Source organism: Hylobates moloch, unplaced genomic scaffold (assembly GCF_009828535.3).
Source record: "Hylobates moloch isolate HMO894 unplaced genomic scaffold, HMol_V3 SCAFFOLD_1, whole genome shotgun sequence".
Classification (NCBI taxonomy): Eukaryota; Metazoa; Chordata; class Mammalia; order Primates; family Hylobatidae; genus Hylobates; species Hylobates moloch.
The window spans coordinates 2,789,066-2,808,903 of NW_026652276.1; the positions used below are offsets into that span (position 1 = coordinate 2,789,066).

Genomic DNA, 19,838 nt, shown 5'->3' on the forward strand with positions numbered 1-19,838 from the left:
TGTGTGTGTGTGTGTGTGTGTGTACGCACGCATGTGAGTGTGTCTGCGTGTGGGGTGTGTACGTGTCTCTCTGTTAGCCGATTCTCCGGCATCACTGAGGGTTCCCTGCGGCGTAGGCATATTCAGGAGCTGTGCACTCACGGAGACCTCTTAGGTCTGCGTGGACCCCGAGTGGCTCTCTGGCGGGCTGTGGAGAAACTGGCCACTGCCCACCTGCGCTTCGTCTCCAGCGTCAGTTCTCTCCCGCAGGGGCTTTTGCTACTTCAATTCCGTGGCCGTGGCAGCCAAGCTTCTGCAGCAGAGGTTGAGCGTGAGCAAGATCCTCATCGTGGACTGGGTAAGCAGAGCCGCCTCCGCCAGCGCAGCTCAGGTTGCTCCTGTGCCGTCCCCGAGCGGACAGCAGCATGTGGACAGAGGAGCTGGGCTCTTGGATGTGGGAAGCTTAGGTTTCTGGAAACGGTCTCAAAGATGCGGAGAAGTAAAGCCCCAAACCTGCTACAAGTCATTGTACAGCTTCCGTCAGCCGACCCTGGCGAATGGGGTCCTGGCGTGTCTAGAAATGTGCGTGTGGGTGGGGGCAGCGGCTAGGGCCACCCTCGGCGAGATCTTGGAAGGCAGGCGTTGGGGAGGAGGCTGTGTCCACATCGACTTTGTGCGTGTGGCCTGGGAGCCTGGGAGGACCCTCACCCTGGCCAAAGGCGGCACTCTGCTTCTCAGTCACCCCAGTGAAACCCGTGCCTTCCTGCTGCTGTGTGGACACCTAGTCCTGCTGGGATGGGGGGTGCCACTGCCCCCAAAAGAGTCATCTCTTTTTAAATAATGCTATATGATGTCCGAATCCGAATTCCACGAATAGGTTTACTCATTCCTGTACCGGAAATTAATATTCAAGATGTTCATCTTATTACTCTTTTTAAAGCCAGATATATATATATTTAGTGTTCTCTTTGGTATTTATGATTTATTTCCTAATTTTTAAGGGAAAAAAGCAGGCCCTGTCAGGTAGGGTTATGATTTGAATTGGAGAAGTCCTTCTGAGTTTGGGTAAAGAAACAACGTGGCACAGCCAGGACGGCCAGGCAGCCCCCAGGTGGCCGTGCTTTTCGGAGAGGCAGGTCAGGGGATGCGGCAGAGCAGCGGGTCCCCCACACCCCAGGACCTGCAAGCCAGGAGCCCTCCCTCAGCTCCTGCTAAGGAGAAGGTAGGAGTGCCTGGGAAGACAGCAGTGTGAGGCCGCTGACGGCTAAAGACTGGGGACCCATCCCCAGCAGAGTGAAGCGCTAGGACACGTAGACCCCGTGTGGCATGCTCCCTGCACGCTGAGCTGTGATATTGCCCATGTACACGCCACGCAGACAGGGTCATCTCAGTGTGAAGCCACGCTTCGGGAAAGCCTCCATGTGCGTCTTCACAGCAATTAGCTACTCTGTGGGATGGAAGGTTCTTGTCCATCGCTCCTCACCTGTAGCTGCCCTTCCACCTTTTCTGTGATGAGCACAGATAACGGAGCAGCAAGTTCTCGTGCTGGGAACATCAGGGCTGCGTGCTGTCTTCTCAGGCACACAGCTGTTCTCAGCAGGGCCACCCCCTCACCCGCCCATCCTAGTGACCACCTGTCCTGTGGCCCGGGCAGAACAGCCATGGTCAGTAAAGCCCCAGGCTGCCTGTCATGTTGCTCTCTGGTGCATTTGACCTGTGGGTTTTGTGATTACGAAATGGTGCTTGCCATTTGGGCACAGGGGCCGGGACCCCGTACCGTGTTTGCCTGTCACTCACGGACATCTGGGACTTGTCTCCTGCCGAACCCCCTGCCTGGCAGAGATTAGCACCGCCATGTGCCTGCAAGCGGGCAGGCCACAGCCAGTGGCCTCCTTCCCACAGAGGCTGAGGAGGTGACTCACTTGTCAGAGACACGGCAGGTATAGGAAATTGATCAGATGGCTTCGTTTGGGAAATGGTGGCCTCTAGGCCTGGCTGAACTCCAGCCCAGTCCGCTGCTGGAGTCAGGATTGTGCCATGGTGCTAAGGGCGAGGGAAACAGCGCTGCACACACGAACATTGGCCCTTAGAACCCCTGCGACCCTGCACCACGTAGCCCTGATCCACACAGCCCCAGAATTGCGCCTGCCGGGTACAGGCGCAGCTGGAGGGTAGTGTCATTCCCGAGCAGGAGCCGTTGTCACTAAGCACAGTTGGGGTTGGGGACGGCCCTGAGGGGAGGCCACCCTGCAACACCTGCCTCAGCCCTGAGGTGGTTGTCCCTGCTCTTTAAGGACGTGCACCATGGAAACGGGACCCAGCAGGCTTTCTACAGCGACCCCAGCGTCCTGTACATGTCCCTCCACCGCTACGACGATGGGAACTTCTTCCCAGGCAGCGGGGCTCCTGACGAGGTAGGTGGGGTGTGTAAGGGCCTCTGGGGGGAAGGGGGCTGCGGGGAGCCGCTGTGGGGGCACGGGGCAGACGATCCACAGCTGCCCGGCAGCAGCAAGTGAGGCCTTCGTGCTCACTTAAGCCCAGACAGTAACTTCAGTCAGACGTCAGCCTGCATCATGTCGCCTGTGCACAGGTGGCCTGTGTTTTGTCTGAAGTACAAATGAGAGGCTGGATATCGTTTCTGGTTCCCATCCAGGCAGACTGAGGTGTTTGTGAAGGAGGAGGTGTGCGGTGCCCGTTTTCCTCTGGGTAGGGCCCGGGCCACTGTCTTCCACAGGGCATCCTCCAGCAAGGGGCTCTGTCCACTGTCCTTTGCCCGGCGCGGGGCTGCATGGTGGCCCCAGGAACGGCAGGCCCAGCGGCTCCTTGACAACGCCCCACGTCCCCATCCAGAGCCTGCCCACTCTGAGCAGAGGCCCCAACAGCAGGGCTTTCATCCAGGGAAGACGCTCCGTCTGTCTCTGGATCTTACTTTTTTGGAGGAAGTAGAAAATGACAGGCTTGTCGGAGACACTTTCTGCCCAGAGAGACCCAGGTCTGATTCCGTGATGTAACACACGGCACGCAACACAGGGCGGCAGGTCCGCAGAAATGTCAGTGCAGGGCCTTGGTGTGCCAAGGGCAGGGTCGGCGAGAGCTTGCAGCAGCTGGGAAAAGGGCCCCCTTGCTGATGTCAGTGCACCCATGTCAGTGGGACCCCTTCGTGCACGTCTTAATGAATATGCACCAGGAGATCAGGACACATGGGCTCTCCCCAGGGGCCCACCAAGGCCGAGCCCATCCCGGTGCCACCTGCATCAGGCGTTCCTGTCAGACAGGTCCCGCTCGGGGCCTATGATTTGTGTTTCTCTCCTTCTGGACACAGGTGGGCACAGGGCCAGGCGTGGGTTTCAACGTCAACATGGCTTTCACCGGCGGCCTGGACCCCCCCATGGGAGACGCTGAGTACTTGGCGGCCTTCAGGTGAGCCTCCCAGCTTCACATGACACCTGAAGTAGCAGCTTTTCCTCTATGCACACATTCCAGGAAGCACTTGTTGGAAATGAGTGTGTCTGAAACTGGTCTGTGACTGAACGGGGCTGCGGGGGCCTTAGGAGCTGTCTCAGTTCATTCTTCAGTGCCAAGCGTGGAATCTTGGAGGCTATCTTCTTACGATCGGCTCTCAGTGCTCCCGTTTGTGCATGAAATAAAACCAGGAGCTCACTCTGGGTCCCGATGGTGAGAGAGTGATGGAGACAGAGGCAGGGGCTTTTGTGCAGAGTGTTTTGTTCATGAGAAACGAAGGCAAAGATCTGCAGGGTCTCATGATCTCCTAATTCTTCCACAAACCTCCTGCGATGCGATGTCCAATGGAAATAAGTATTTCTTCTTTATTTATTCCTAAAAATCAAGAGGCAATTGTCGCCCTTCCTCCCATTTCCTTCGTGTGACTCTGACCCTTCAGAATTTAGCTGCAGGGCGCTGTTTAAACATGCAGTGTTTGCTTTTGTCATCAAGTGGTTCCTTCTCCTTTGATCTAGGCCAGATTGGAGTCATTCCTGTGACCCAAAATGGGCTGCTGAGCAGCGCAGGTTTTCTTGCCATCATTTTAAAATGGCGGCTTCACTGCAGTGGTGGAGTGATGGGGCTCCAGGGGAGCAGCCCACAGCCCACATCGGTTCCCAGAGCCACATGGGGAGAAGGGTTTTATGAGCGTGGCTGAGCCTGACAGATCGTGTCTCTGTTAGAAAACACTGTCAATATGGTATCAAAGCCCCGTATAGTTTTCACCGTTTTTCTCTTTCTCTGACTCCATGGTCTTGTCCTGATTTACATACATATAAAACACATGTGTGCAGACGTGTCCTTGTGACGTGTGTGCGTGTGTCTGTGTATGGATGTGAGTGCACGTCTTCATATGTGCGTGTCCACATGCCTGTGTGTGTGTGTGTCTCTGTGGGTTGGTATTCATCTGTGTGCCTGTTTCTCAACGCTTGTGCAGGTATCTACAGCCACGTGCATGTCTGCAGGTGTGTGTCCATGCCTATGTGCGTTACACACGTCTGTGTGGGTGTGGATGCATGTCTGTGTGCATGCAGTGTGCATGTGTGTGTGCATATCTCTGAGGACACACCCATGTGCTTGTGTGTCTTTGCATGCATATATCTGTGTGTGTATATCTGTGTGCACATCTGGGTATGAGTATACACACGTGTGCCTGTGTGTCTTTGCATGCACATGTCTGTGTGTGTATATCTCTGTGTGCATGTGTATGAGTACACACACGTGTGCTTGTGTATCTTTGCATGCACATGTCTTTGTGTGCACCTGAGTATGCACATCTCTGGCAGGTGAGGCCCTGCACAAGGACACATCTGTAAACGTCTTGTGTGGACTCTACCACATGCTTTCTGGGGATGGTGAATAAGTCACGAGACCCCTCTCAGTGTCTGCTCACTCTTCTGTAAGTGGGGTCCGTTGCCTTCCTTGGAAAGGTTGTTGAGATCTGGTGACATAAAGGCCTGGCCGAGGACACGTGGGGCCCCCCTCCCCAGGCACTCAGTGGTTCCCAGAAGGAACAGACCCTGTCTGACGGAGCCCAGGCTGCTTGGCTGCTCCAGCAGTGAGGCCGGGCTGTGCAGGTGGGAGTTCATCAGCTCCTCAGTGGACCTGCTCTGATCTGTACCTAAACCACTCTTCCCCTGATTTCATCGGTTTGATTTTGATGTTTCTTCTTACTCTTGATCAGATTTAATGTAATGTTGACAGTTGCCTTGCCTAAATTAAGAGAGAAGGACTTCCCCCAATGCGTATCATTTTCATCCAAAAATGAGTTCATATGAAATCGGACCTCTGGCATGGGCGTGTCACTGTCTGCTCATGGAATGCGCTCCCGTTGCCCCTCACTTGGTTGTCGCCCCAGAGAACTGGCCCCCCTTGGAGGCTTCTCTGAAAGTAACGTCTCTGGCCACCATGAGAAGTGTAGATGCTGCCTGGTCGACTTCCTGCCTGAGTGAACACTGGTGCCACCGGGGAAACCAAGGCCCGTTGTGGCCGAATTCCCGTGCAGAGAGAGAAGGCAGGGCTTTCCTGGTAGGCGGAGAGAAAGGAGTGGTGCCCTCTTTCAGGTCAGTTGTCCCAGGCCAGGTTTTGATGGAGCCACCCTCACCCCATGGGCGTTTCTCAGTGGTGCCTTCAGCTCTTGGGTCCTGGGGTGAAACCCTCACCCCGTGGCATCCCTGCTGGTGGGCAAGCCCAGGCCCAAAGCAGCAATGGGCATCTGCCATCAGGGTCACTCCCCCTCCGCAGGCCCCGGCCGGCCCAGCCAGCCTTTACGATGAACGTACCTTTCCGAGTTGCTCTTGGCATGTGCTTTAATCTCCTGCCAAGTGCGTCCGTGATAATACCTTATCAAGTGAACTTTTTAAAGCTTAAATAGCATCTTTGAAAAGGAAAATTGTTTCAGGGGTTTTTTTTTATTGATTTTAATGTAAAATAGCACTTTGAAGTTTACAATTTATGGTTCCCTGGGCATCCGACGATGGGGAAGAAGGGTCAGAGATTGGTTTTCCCTTTCTTCTGCTCTTCGCTCCCACTGGGGCCCCCAGGGACAGTGCATGCCTTCCAGGCAGCACCTTGTCATTCAGACCCGTTGCCTGCCACGTTGCATTTTCAGGGGATCAAGCGTAAGACGAAGAAAAGATAAGAAAATTGCCCCTAATGAAATCCAGAAGCAGCCGGCACTTTCTCCTCAGGCCAGAGACTCGTAGGGGAAAGGGAACCTTAATTCAAACCAGTCCCGGTGCCAGACGCGGCTTTGAAGTTGCTGAGTAAAGTCTGAGCCGCTGGGGGCAGGGGCTCGTAGGGAGATGATGATGACGATGAAGATGGTGCTCCGTAACCCGTCCCTCACCTGTGCGCGGGGACGCGGGGACTCTTCCGTCAGGGATGAGCACCACATCCAGATGCCCGTGGTTGGTAGCTTAGATTCCACTGTGATATTACGAAGTTTATCAAAGATGTCTCTGAAACTGGATCTTCTCAAGCAATAACTGTAATAGCTTCACGAATTGGCATTAGCCTTGAAATTGAGCAACTGGGCAAAGCCATTTCACTTTCCCCAACCTTTCAACTGAGACAAGAAGGCTGAGACTCTTGAATGTTTGTTCCTTCCATAAGCTGTGTTGCTGCTATTGCTGCTGTTGCTGTGTTGCTGCTGTTGCTGCGTTTTATAGACAGGTGTGTTGTAGGAGTCCCGGCATCTAATGTCTGCTGTTTTCACCATTGCCGAGTGGCACCCGCTGCACTCAACATGCTGGTCCCTGGGTTCCTTGCCTGAGGAAGTCAAGGTTATGAAGAGGTTTCGTACAGACCATGCCACCTTCTTGTCTAAAAGCAATTATGTCTCTTTAAGTGCATCCAAGTATTTTCCTATGTAGAAATTTATCTGAGAAGCAAAAAGAGGCAAAAGCATACAAGCTACAGCCTCAGAGCTGAGAGAGCTCGTCCTGCACCAGCCTTCACTGCGCCTGCGAGGCCAGCCCTGTGAGATGCGAACAGTGGGGTCAGCACAGTGCCTTCCCTGGAGGATAGCGGGGGACTGGGAGGACAAGCTCTAGGCAGGCCCGGTAAGACCTCAGGGGACCTGCCCACCTGGGGGGCCAAGGAAGTTTCTGGAGGAGGCAGGCCCCCAGCTGAGTCCTGGAGGAACGAGCCTGGCACGGGACATTATGGGAGAAGGGCCTTCCCGAGGGAACAGAGCACGATGGCGCAAACCCGCTCGTCTGGGCTGCATCCACGGAGCCAGACCTCGGTCCTGATGGCAGGGGCTCTGTCGGGGCCTCTGACTGTGGAATGAAGCATCACGACCAGCTCTGCATGTTGGACAGGCCCGTCTTGTGGCAGCTTAGGTGACAGACTTGGACCTGGCAAAGAGCATTCCAGGGTAGGATCTGGGGGCCGGTGGACAAGCCCAGAAAACAGCGGCAGAGATCGGGACAGGGCCACAGGATGGAGAGGTGGGGCCATCTCAAAGAGGTTGAAGTGAGTTAGGATCGAGGGGAGTAGGAGCTGATTTTGGGGGAGAGGGCACTTGGCAAGGTCTTGAGGTACTGGCTTGGAGGAGGCTGAGGGGTGCTGGGCAGAGACCCAGCGGGAGAAGGTTCGGGTGGGGGCAGATGAGGGTTCAGTGGGGACACTTTTGCTTCATTCGATTTTCAGGAAAAAGTGAGAAAGTGTCCAACCAAGTGGGTGTTTGGGAGCATCCCCACCTGGAGGCCCCTTAGTAGGGAGAGCCAGTGAGGGGCCGGTTTGTGTGCACGATGCCCCAGGGCATTTATTGGGGCAGAACAGCAGCCAGAGACGCAAGCATGGCGTGCCAGCCCTGAGCCCAGTTCCCACGGAGTCCCCAGAGGTTTGCCGGCTGTGGCTGGCCGCAGGGCTGCTGCCTGTTGGCCCCATAAGCTCGGTTTGCTCTGAGGCTTGTGTTGACGGAGGGTGTGGTGAGTTTTGTTTAGGGTCCTAGTAGGGGAGTGAACTGGAAGGTCATTTCTTTCCAGATGTTGAAACCCAGCTGTTAAGTGAATTATTGCATTTAGATGCAGTTGTGGCTTTTGAGGATGGTATGTACAGGCCATGATTTGATGGTATGCGGTGGTTTAGAGCTAGACGTGTCCCGTGACACAGCCCCTTGCGCAGAGCACAAGTGGGAGGCTGCACAAGCGATGGCCCTTCGAGGAAGCAGAGTGGCCGGCACCCTGCCTGCTGTCCCGGTCCAGCTCTGTTCCCCTGGGAAGCCGAGGAGAGTAGCTGGCACCCACCTGCTATCCCAGCCTAGCTCTGTTCCCCTGGGAAGCCGAGGAGAGTGGCCGGCACCCGCCTGCTATCCCGGCCTAGCTCTGTCCCCCTGGGAAGCCGAGGAGAGTGGCCGGCACCCCGCCTGCTGTCCCAACCCAGCTCTGTCCCCCTGGGAAGCCGAGGGGAGATGTCCTCTTCAGGCTGCAGGTGCAGGTAGGCTGATGACCGAGTGAAGGGTACAGTGCTGTGTCGGTAGTAAAGGCGCCAGAGAAGCCACATTGAGGCCACGGGAAGGGGATGTGTAGCGCCCCGCGGCTTCACATGGGACCTCCCTAAATGCAGAGGCCACCACAAGGAGAAGCCGCTCTCTCCCCTTAGCACCACGCTTTCCTCTGTACACGCCTCACGGGCACAGGCACCTTCTGGGCACCACAGTCCTGGCTTCCCTGGGCTTGCCGGCCCCGGGGGTGCACCTTACAGGCATTTGTACACCTTCTCTAAAGAGCCCCTCTTTCCACCCATTTCTCCTGCCTCTTGAGCCGACGATCAGTGGACAATCAGTGGACGATCAGTGGGCCTACTGCCTTGGGAAACTGCGAGCCCACCCCCTCTCTGCCCTCAAGTTGCCCCAAGAAAGGCCAAAAGTGACCTCATGGAAATACTCTCCTCAAAGTGATGGCTTGAGAGGCCCATGGCAAACATCCCAATCTTATTTTTTTAGAGACTGAGTTCTTTTTTTTGTTTTTGTTTTTGTTTTTGTTTTTTGAGACGGAGTCTCGTTCTGTCGCCCAGGCTGGAGTGCAGTGGCGCGATCTCGGCTCAACTGCAAGCTCCGCCTCCCGGGTTCACGCCATTCTCCTGCCTCAGCCTCCCGAGTAGCTGGGACTACAGGCGCCCGCCACCACGCCCAGCTAACTTTTTGTATTTTTTAGTAGAGACGGGGTTTCACCGCGTTAGCCAGGATGGTCTGGATCTCCTGCCCTCGTGATCCATCTGCCTCGGCCTCCCAAAGTGGTGGGATTACAGGCGTGAGCCACCACGCCCGGACGAGACTGAGTTCTTTATTAAAAGTTTAATTCTGGGAATAAAATGTGAGTCCAGTTTCCCATTTTTTGCAGCGTCTATTAAACAGGGACGTTCCTTCAGCTTCCTCTTGTAGGAGGATCGTGGAGGGTAAGCACAGCCCTGAAGACACAGGGAGCGCCATGCTCAGCTTCCTTTTTACAGGCAAAGAAGTCATGTCCCATGGAGGAGAAGGGACGTTTCTTAGTCGTACCACAAACGGGTGCTGAAGGCGCACTCATGCACCTCACGTTCTGACCTTCTTATGTCTAGCAGGTATTTGGGATCACAACCTAGAGGGTGTTAAGCCCAGTAAAATGAAAATGAGTGTGTGGGCACGTGCATCCGACTGTGCCCCACGCAGCCTCACGCGTGGCCAACGTGCCAGGGCCCGCGAGCCTGAGCTCATCTTTCACATTTTGTTTTGATTGGCTTTGAGGCAACGCCACACACCAAGCCTAGACACCAGAGACTCTTGGTATGAACTTCATTTAACGGCGGTTTTCACAGGACTTCCTTTTGGAGGGGGATTAGATGTAAAATAGCTCAGCAGCACTTCAAAGCGGGGGGAAGTAAAGCCTCCACATGCACTCGCTGCAAAGTAGCAGTCAGAGTGCCTCGCGCAGGACACGGCGTCCACACAAAAAGCCTGTGGTTCTCATTGAAAAAAAAGTCTCGGCTTCAAAATCCACACCAGAAGCATGGCTGGAAATGTGTTTTTCTGTCCAAAGAAAAAGCTTTTATGACAAGAACTTTATTAAAATAATTAGAAGCGAGTCTCCTTGGGATGATGTGGACAGTTGAAAGCAGAGGGCGGCCCCCTCAGTCCTGCGGCCCCCTCAGTCCTGCGGCCCGTTAGTCAGGTTGGTCAGAGCCGTGGAGGAAGCCTCAGAATGTCAGTCAGAAAGGACTGTGGGGCTGGTGCCTTCCAGTGTCCAGGGCAGGGCCCTGGGTCCGGCAAGAGCCAAAGGACTCCTGGATTCCAAGGCATTCTCTCCATCCCACCACGGACTAGACTGATTTCTCCCCTCCCAGCCCTGCGGCAGGAGTGCCGACACCAACCCCGCGCATGGCTCTGAGGCCAGCGTGGTGTTTCCTGTGTTGTACACCATGTTTGCAAAATCGCCGTGCTTTGCGGTGGGGTCCCATAGGTGAGAAGAAACCTCTCACTCTGGGACCAGAATCACGCACTGAAGGATGTTACAGAAGCTGTATGGACAGGACCAGAACAGAGGTTTGGGCAACTCCAGCTGGTGGGCCAAGTCCTGCCGCCTGTGCTGTTGGCACAGTGTTACCAGAACACAGTGACACTCACACGCCGACACACTGTCTGTCGTATCTTGGACACCACAAGGGCAGCGTCACGTGGTCCTGACAGAGACTGTGTGGCCCACAGACTGAGCTCAGGTGCCTCCTATCAGACCCGTGGCAGGAAGCTCGCTGCCTTGGTCTAGATTCACGTTGTTTCTTCGGCCCCTAATGATGGCCCTCGGGGCGCAGTTCCTGTGTCCTTGGAAAGCACTTTCTACAGCTGCTGCAGAGGCAGTTCTAGGGGAAATTGTGTGGACTGGCTCTCTTCAGAAGAAAGAACAGAAGCAGACTGCTCAGAAGCCACCCAGGGTCTCCTGTGACTCCCATCTGAGTTCCAGAAGTGAGTTTCTTGGCGGGCGAAGTGCCTAGGTGTGGAGTTGACGCACGTTTGGAGGGCAGAGTTTGTCAGCACTGACTTGAGCAGACTGAAGCCACACAGTCCCGCACATGGCTCTTCTCCCATCTGATCTCGCTCATGGGACACGGGGCACCGGGATCAGGCACCGTGTGCTCCCGGCATTAAGATGGGCCCTCCTGCTGCCCCAGCATCCTCACGGGACTCATGACCGCTGGCCTTCCAGAGAGCAGCCCGCGGGATCTTCACCTGGTATTTAAGCTCTTGGGGGTTGTGTCGCCTCCACCACCAGAAATCAGAGGAACTTTTCGGTAAGATTCGGATCTGCAGTCATCCCCGAAAAGGGGTCACATTGAATTTTCAGCATTTTTGTTTCTTCTGGTCAAAGCTGATACTTTGACTGACATCGGTGGGGAATTTCATTTTGTAATAAAAGCTGAATGAAAAAGTTTTAGGGCCAGCCCTGCTGCCATCTGCCGTGATGTTTCTGGAAGGTCCTTGGTGGTGGGAAGGGACACTGGGCCCGGTGAGTGCATTTTTGGCTGCCCCCAGGGAGGGGCCTCTGAAAATCCATATGAAGGGAGGCGCCCATCGGGTGATGCACTTGGCCCACACGCGTGTGCTGGGGAGGCCGTAGGGACACAGAAGTGTGCTTCGGTGCGGGACAGGCTGGGCTGAGCAGCTCCAGGAAGTAGGCGGTGGTGAAACCCTAAAACATGGACCTTCTCCCGCAAGGGCTTGTTGGGGGGTCCCCCAGAGCTCACAGCACAAGTGGGAATCGTGCAAACTAGGCTTCATGGTGGAAATACCAGGAGACTTTTAAAAGTTCATAGAAAATGCATATTTTGAAAAAACCTGTGCATGAGTTTCAAAATGTTTCTGCACCAAAATAAATTCACACTAACATGTTATATCTGGACAGGATCTAGTTTGAGGCACTAAGGATAAAACATCCGTTTGAAAAGAGCCCTTCTCAGGGCAACATGAATTCTGCTAAAATTGAAGCCAGAACAAACAGCAGGTTTACAGTGAAGCTTGGGTGGAGAGTGGTGAAATCATTGATACTTCATGAAAAGTTTATGGAGACAATGCCCCAAAGAAATCAGCAGTTTACAAATGGAGGACTCATTTTAAGAAGGAATGTGCAACGGTGTTGAAGATGAAGCCCACAGCTGCAGACCATCCACATCAATTTGTGAGGAAAAAATTCATCCAGTTTGTGCCCTAATTGTAGAGGACCCACAATTAACAGCAGAAGCAACAGTTGACACCATGGGCATCTCAACCGTCTCAGCTTACACAACTCCGCCTGGAAAATTAAAGTTGAGCAGCCTTTTCACTCAGTGGGCACCAAAACCACCACGTCCAGATCAGCTGCCGACAGGAGCAGAGCTTTTGGTGGAGATGTTCAACAGGTGGACTCAGGGTCCTGAGAGTCGTAACAGGAGATGGAGCATGGCTTTCCCAGGACCATCCTGAAGACAAGGCACAACCACAGCACTAGCTACTGAGAGCCAGACGTGGCCCAGTCACAGCGGAAGCAGGCTGGTCAAGCAGGAGTAAAGGTCACCACAGCAGGTTTGGGGAATGCCCAAGGCATGTTGCCTGTTCTGGAGGACCAAAGAATGATAGATAACATCTGCTTATTGGGAGAGTGTTTCGAGAAAGTTCCGCAGCACTGTCACAGAAAATCACTGGGAGAGCTTCCCCCGAGAGTCTTTTTTTTTCTGAAGTGGAGTTTTGCTCTTATCAGCCAGGCTGGAGTGCAATGGCATGATCTTGACTCACTGCAACCTCTGCCTCCTGGGTTCAAGCGATTCTCTTGCCTCAGCCTCCCGAGTAGCTGGGATTATAGGTGCGTGCCACCACGCCCAGCTAATTTTTGTATTTTTGTGGAGATGGGGTTTCACCATGTTGGCCAGGCTGGTCTCAAATTCCTGACCTCAGGTGATCCGCCCACCTCAGCCTCCCAAAGTGCTGGGATTACCGTCGTGAGCCACCGTGCCCAGCACCCGTCCCTCCCCCGCCACCGAGAGTCCTTCTCCACAGCAATGCTTCTGCTCACTCCTCATTAAACTGGGAAACCTTTGCAAGAGCTTTGAAGAGAAACCATTAGGCATCCACCTTCCAGTCCTGAGTTGGCTTCTTCTTGTTTCCTAATCTTAGAAAAACCTGTAAAGGGCACTTATTTTTCTGCATTTAATGTGAAAAAAAAAAAAAAAAAAAAGACTGCATTGACATGGTTAGATTCCCAGATTCCCAGGACGCTCAGTCCTTTTGGGAGGGACTAAATGGCTGCGGTCACCATTGCAAAAGTGTCTTGGACTTGATGGAGCTTGAGAAATAAAGTTTATATTTTTTATTTTTTAATGCAATTTTTCCACGAACTTTTTGAAGTCCCCTTTTTAAGGCTCCACTTCTGTTCTGCTGTCCTCACCTGCACAGGCTCCTTGCACCTGGGCCATCATTGCAGGAAGACACCAGACCACCTTTCTCATGAGGTCCTTGCTGTCCCCCAGGAAAGGGAGGCCATGATTCTGCTCCCCTCACCCACAGAGGGAGTGAAGGAGACTTTGAAAGTCAGTGGTGGTGATTAACTCAGAATCGAAGGCAGCAGCCTAAATGAGACACGAAACTGCTGAACTTCCCCACTCACGGAGAGCACACGCATGGATTCATAGCACACGCATGGATTCATCGCACACGCGTGGATTCATCGCACACGCGTGGATTTGTCGCACACGTGGATTCATCGCACACGTGGATTCATAGCACATGCTGATAAGATCACAAGACTATAGACTAAGTTCTTTTGTGTTAAGGAGTGCTTTTTCCCCTTTCCAAATAGAATATTTTCCTTATTTCCCTAATATAATTTAAAGAATTTCTCAGTGGTTTTGTCTTTTCCAGTGAATTCTCTTACATTTGTCATCAGTTTTCCCTTTAAAGATTCTTAAGTGTCTTAATTGTGTTGTAATTCCCTTACACCTGTGCGTGTTGGTGTTCTAGGGTGAGCAAGGAACACGTGGGCTCCCCCAGCCGGGCTGGCAAGGGCTCTCCGCTCTCTCGGCTGCACGCAGTCACAGCATTGGGGCAGTGGGTGACTGGACATGTCTTCGGTGGGAGCCGTGGGAAGTGCATTGTCGCAGCAAGGGCAGCCTGATGGGGCGAGTGGAGCTGACCCAGTCTCAGAAGAGAGGATGGGCGAGAGGACCTGGCCTGGGAGGACCAGGACAGAGAGGATGGGGCAGGGCCAGGGAGGGTGGGCGTGGGGCCAGGGAGGGGTGTTAGTGGGACAGGGAGCTGGCTTCACTCCCCCAGGTTAATGCAGCTTGTGCCGTGGGGGTTACAGAAATTGCAGAAAACAGCATACCAAGGAACAGTGATGCTCTCACTGTCACTAAGCAAGTGTAGTGGGGCTTGCTGGCTTGCACCGTGAAGATGTGAAATGAGCCTGGATCACACGCGGGTTGATTCCCTTCTAATTAAGCGTGGTCGCCAGATTCCAGCCTGCTGTGTGGAGCCCTCAGCCCGCCAGTAGCCGAGGGGGTGCGGGGCAGGCATTATCAGTGTTAGAGGGAACGTTGGGGTTTTGTGACTGTCCCGCCTCCTCTCAGCTGACCCAGTAACGCCTTCTGTCCTTTGCAGAACGGTGGTCATGCCGATCGCCAGCGAGTTTGCCCCGGACGTGGTGCTGGTGTCATCAGGCTTCGACGCCGTGGAGGGCCACCCCACACCTCTCGGGGGCTACAACCTCTCCGCCAGATGTAAGTGGTTCTGTGCATAACAGAGGAGCCAGCTCTGCTCATGTCCGTGATCCGCTGTGTTCCACGTGTCAGGTCTCCTTTTAATAACCAGATAAGGAAAAGCACCTTTTTACTAATGACCAAGGTCCTGACCGTACTGGGAACCAGTCCATTTGGGAGGCCCCAGAGAGCCCAGAGTGGGCAGCAGGAGCTCAGACCCAGGCACCTCGGGTACTCTTTGCCCAGGAGGGGCCTAGGGCACATGAGGCTCCCTCTCTGGGATGCGGGTGCCCAGGTCCTGGTCCCACCGAGAGCTGAGATGCACCCTGTGCTGCTTCTCTGGCAGGCAGCGCCCCTTGGAACCGTAAAGGGAAGTTGCTGGGAGCACAGTCAAGTTCAGAGTTGGATGAGGGAGCCCAGGATGTGTGTGTCCTCTCAGAATCAGCGTTAGGGGCCGTGCTGTGAGGATGGGAGGAGGGACTGCCCAGCAGTGCTCCCGCTGTGCCTGCCCAGCAGTGCTCCCACTGTGCCTCAGCAACTCACAAGCAGATGAAAACCTCCTGGCGTCAGCGCTTGGCGCACACAAAGGCCTGGCCGCCTCCCCAACCCTGGAGTCCCCAAGGAGCCTGGAGAGCCTCCCGAGGCCCAAGCATCCTGGGGCCTTGGTCCTAGCCCTCAAGGCCCCAGCGTCCATAGTGTGCGGCCCTCGCCACTCCTGGCGGCACAGGCAGCTAAGGAGGGGCCCATCTCTCAGGTCCTTGAGTGGGGAGGGTATGGCTCACCCAGGAGACCTGAGGTGGCCCTCAGTGGCCGTGCTCCCGTGGGGCCTCGCACAGTCCACCTGCCCCCAAACCATGCAGCCTAGTGGCCAGCAAAGTGACCAGACAGTGGGCAAAGAGCTTCCACTGTGCCCAAGGCCCCACAGCACCCGGTCCGGAGCACCGCGGCCACCACATCCTCAGCTTCCTCCTCAGTCTGCACAGCTGCCTCGAAGCCCCTGTCACTGTTTCCATCAGATGGGATGAACCGAGGCTTTGGGAAGTTACAGCTTCGCCAGCCCGTGATCAGGGCCACTAATCAGCGGTGCGTGGTTCCCGGCTCTCTAATCAGCGCCGGCCTGGCCTGGCTGAGGGTGGTGATTACCCTCATCCACCAGGCATTCCCTCCCGGGGTGAGTGATGTGGGTGCAGTGGCGGGACTGTGGCTCCTGATCAAAGCCAGACGCTCAGACCTGGACATGGGAGAACGCTTCAGGAGCACATGCAGCCTGTGCACATGTGTACACATACATGTTCAGAGCATGTCAGACAACCAGAGCCCGCTGGGCCGTGGCCACAAGAGCATGGCCATAGCCCCTCTGTGGGGGCCGAAGGGCAGGTGGCCTGCAGCCTCTGGGTGGGGCTGGCTGCCCTCGTCCCCTAGAGCAGATGATTTGCTGATTAAAAATCAAAGCATTGAAGCCATAATTCCTATTCTCAAACAGATCAAAGAGGAAATCCAAAGCCGAAACTCTTCAGCGAATTTATTAAACGAAACCCAGCCTGGCCATGTGTCTCGACACCCCAGCCCCTGGTCTTCTTACGATGCCATGAGACGCGTTTCTGGGCTGCGCTGGCTGCGGCCCTCCCCCGTTCACACTGCAGTCTCCTGTTTCCTGTTGCAGGCTTCGGGTACCTGACAAAGCAGCTGATGGGCCTGGCTGGCGGCCGGATTGTCCTGGCCCTCGAGGGAGGCCACGACCTGACCGCCATTTGCGATGCCTCTGAAGCATGTGTTTCTGCCTTGCTGGGAAATGAGGTACGAAGACCCCAGAGACCCCACGGGACGCTCCACACTGACAGGCTCAGGGTTGCGGCCCGGCTGCCCGAGAGCCCCAGAGCGTGAAAGCCAGTGGGTCTCTGACCACATGGATGCTTGCAGCTCTGCCTTGCACCTGCCCCCACCCCTGCGTAGCTCTAAATGTGGCAGAACTGTGATGATGGCTGGAAGAGGTGCAGGGGGCAGGACTGGAAGGAGCCCTTTTGTCGTGAGAAGATGGCTCAGGGTCCTCTGCGGTACGGCTGCACCCTTTCAGTTCAGGGTCCCTCTCTCCATTAAGTGGAGCACACTGTGACCAGAGGTTTTCTTTTTCTTTCTCTCTTCATTTCCTCTGTGGACAGTCAGCTTCTCTAGGGAATCCTCATGTGGCCCCGAGGCAGGCTGAGGCTCTTCTGCCTAGCAGGCATGTCTGCTGCTCTGAGCCCCCAGGGACATGGCTCCCTGCTGTGTCCCTACCAGCACCGCTGGAGGGAGTCAGAGACGCTGTGGTCTGTACAGCTGGGCCTCTGAAGCCTGGGCAGAGAAAAAGAACATTCCAAGGGCTCAGGGTGAGAGCGCCATCTGCAGCGTTCCATTCCAGCGGGACGCTGGGGCCCGGGTCTCCCTGCTCCCAGCATGGCCTCCACCAGGTGTGGGCCAGTGAGATGGGGGGAGGAGGCGGTGCCACAGCTACCGATGTCATATCCACCTCCAGGAGTGTCTGAAGTGTGTGACACAAAGTGGAGGGGTACCTTTCATTCTGAGTTTCCCACACCTGCCCTTCCTGAGCCTCTGAACCCGTCCACAGGCTTTTGAGTGTGAGTCCACAGCCCCAAGACACGACTCAGTCGGTGGCTTCCCCACGCGGAGCTCTGCCTGGGTGTCCAGTGCAGGTCCTGAGAACAGACAGCTGGCGCCTGGGGGACTCGAGGGCCATGTGGCGGGATCACTTGACCACAGGAAGTGGAGAGCAGGGCAGTGCCTGAGGCTCCAGCACACCAGATGCAGAGGCCTTGCCAGCGGGCAGGGTGGGAGTCTGCCTCCTGTGCCCTCTGGGACTGCCCTCCCCAGCCCGGCAGTCCTGAGGATAGTCTCAGCAGAGTCGGGGTGACAGGGCACTTAGTGGGGGTGTCCTGGTGCTCAGCAGTTTGCAGGAAACCTGCATTTTCACCCCCATTTGATGCTCAGCCCCCACTCTGGGGGGCTTCTCTAGAAGCAGCATCCTGATTTTCAGCTCAAGGAAAAGGCAGCACTCTACCATCCGACCTCACCTGTCTTTATAAAAAATTCTTCCCAGTCCCTTATGTTTGGGGAACCAGTGGGGCAGCAGCTTAGATGCCCTCGGGTCAGTGCTGGCTTTTGCCTGCCCGTGGGTGCTCCAGACCGAGGTGCTGGTCCCAGGCCCTCTGTTCATCAGATGGGCAGTCACACACTCACAGGTGCCCTGCACGCCCCTGGGCTCTGGTGTCTGATGGCTCCTACTGACAGGCTCTCTGGCCTGGCATTGTGGGGCAGACAGAGGGGCGGCAGGGACTTCAGCCATCCCAGTACACTGTGCAAGCCTCCCCCGATGGAAAGCTGGCCCTGCTCGCTCCAGGACGGTCCAGGTATCGTGCAACTAAGGGCAGCGCCCAGAGGCACTCAAGGTCACGAGCGTGGGGAAATGTCGGGCCACACAGGAGGCCACGGACCCCTGTAGTTAAGCACGGCGCTCCCGGGGTCTGGTGTGCAGGCATCTTTCGCACTGTTCTGGAAAATGCAGAGGGAGGGTCCGCTCTTTGGCCTGCTGTCTGTGAGTGGCCTCAGCATGCGCAGTGGGCCTCGAGGTGGCCAGCACACAGGGCGCCTTGCAGAGGACGCCTCCTGCACATGGGTGTGGGTGCTGGAATTCTTGTTGTGAGCGTTAGAACAAAAGGGTGTCTTCTTCCCAGTGCGAACCCCATTATGAGAGGAACCCCACTGGTCACAGCCAGTTCCCACCTCCGCCACCTCTGCCGTCTGTCCCTGGGAAGCAGGCTGCTTTCCAAACAGTTGGTAACTCGCTGCTAACTGGGTACTGCTTTAGCCGAGGAAGCCACGCGTTCCTCACCTGGGTCTGCTGGTGAGAGCAGCCTCTTATTGTGAGCAGTCAAGACCCCCACCTTCCTAGGGCCCCAGGCCGCCGCAGCACCGGAACCTTCCTCCCTCCCCTTCTGTTGAGGCCGATGTGAGGGGCAGCATCAGAGACGGCGGAGGCGGGACCTGGGGCTGCAGGTCCTGCCTCCAGCCAGGGGCGCCCCAGTCAGGGGTCTCCCCCTGCACCAGAAGTGGGAGCAGCACATGGCATCCTCCGGGCCCCTCCCCACCCCCTCAGCAGCCTGCGCCGGAAGTGGGAGCAGCACAGGGCATCCTCCAGGCCCCTCCCCACCCCATCAGCAGGCCTGCTGCCAAGGCTTTCCCAGAAAGGCCAGCACCGTAATCCTAAATTTTGAAAGATTCACTCTGAGACAAACCTGCTTTATTTTCCAGGAAAGGTCTCATTCAGACACAGGTCTGAAGGCCAAGCACACCAGCAATATCTCCAGGTGACACAAACTGCCCGGCACAGCAAGGGGGGCTTCTCCAGGCCGGGGAAGCCAGGGCGGTGCGCGTCAGCTGTGTGTTCCTCCAGCCCTTGCCATTAGAGGGAGAGGAGCAGCTTCCTAAGAACCTGCAAGGCTCCGTCTCTCTGCAGTGACTCCTGATCTAAGGGCCGTGGGTGAGGCCTGCAGATTATCGGTGGGGCTCAGTGCCTTGCCCCGGTGACCATGTGCAGCCGCTGAGGGAGGCCCCGGACCGGCAGCGCTGAGCCTCGGCTCACCCAAAGGCTGCCATGGGGCCTTGACCCAGACTTGGGAAGCCAGGGAGCTGGCAGTCAGTCAGGGAAGTGAGCATTGGCCAGCGGTCTCCCAGACAGGAGGGAGGTTCAGTGGCTTGAGGAAGTAGAGGACGCCAAGGGCAGGGTGACCCTGGGGGTCAGTGAGAGCCCAGAGGTGCAGGCACCTCACGGGAGGACAGTTGGGCTCTCGCAGAGGGTGTGGGGGAGGCTGGGCTGGCCAAGCCAAGAGCACGAGGCAGAAGGGGAAAGGGGAGAGAGGGACGCATGGCCAGGCCTGACATGGTCTGTTGGGCCCTACTAGAACCCCTGGATCTTCTGAGGGGTGGGTGCATACATCCCCTTGCGCACCTCTGCCGACAGCTGACAGTGCTGCCTTAAAGACTGCAGGGCCGGCCGGGTGCGGTGGCTCACGCCTGTAATCCTAGCATTTTGGGAGGCTGAGGCGGGCGGATCACGAGGTCAGGAGATCGAGTCCATCCTGGCCAACATGGTGAAACCC

The 19,838-nt window shown here is 55.9% G+C and overlaps 1 protein-coding gene across 7 annotated transcripts in view; it reads left to right on the forward strand.

The window, feature by feature from the left end:
• Positions 1-19,838, forward strand: part of HDAC4 (histone deacetylase 4) — a 354,088-nt gene that overhangs the window by 318,565 nt on the left and 15,685 nt on the right. For all 7 annotated transcript variants that reach the window (XM_032762194.2, XM_032762230.2, XM_032762216.2 and 4 more), the window contains 5 exons: positions 250-337; positions 2,274-2,393; positions 3,302-3,399; positions 14,588-14,706; positions 16,349-16,482. In XM_032762194.2, coding sequence (XP_032618085.1) covers positions 250-337; positions 2,274-2,393; positions 3,302-3,399; positions 14,588-14,706; positions 16,349-16,482 — 559 coding nt within the window. The remainder of the gene's footprint in view (positions 1-249; positions 338-2,273; positions 2,394-3,301; positions 3,400-14,587; positions 14,707-16,348; positions 16,483-19,838) is intronic.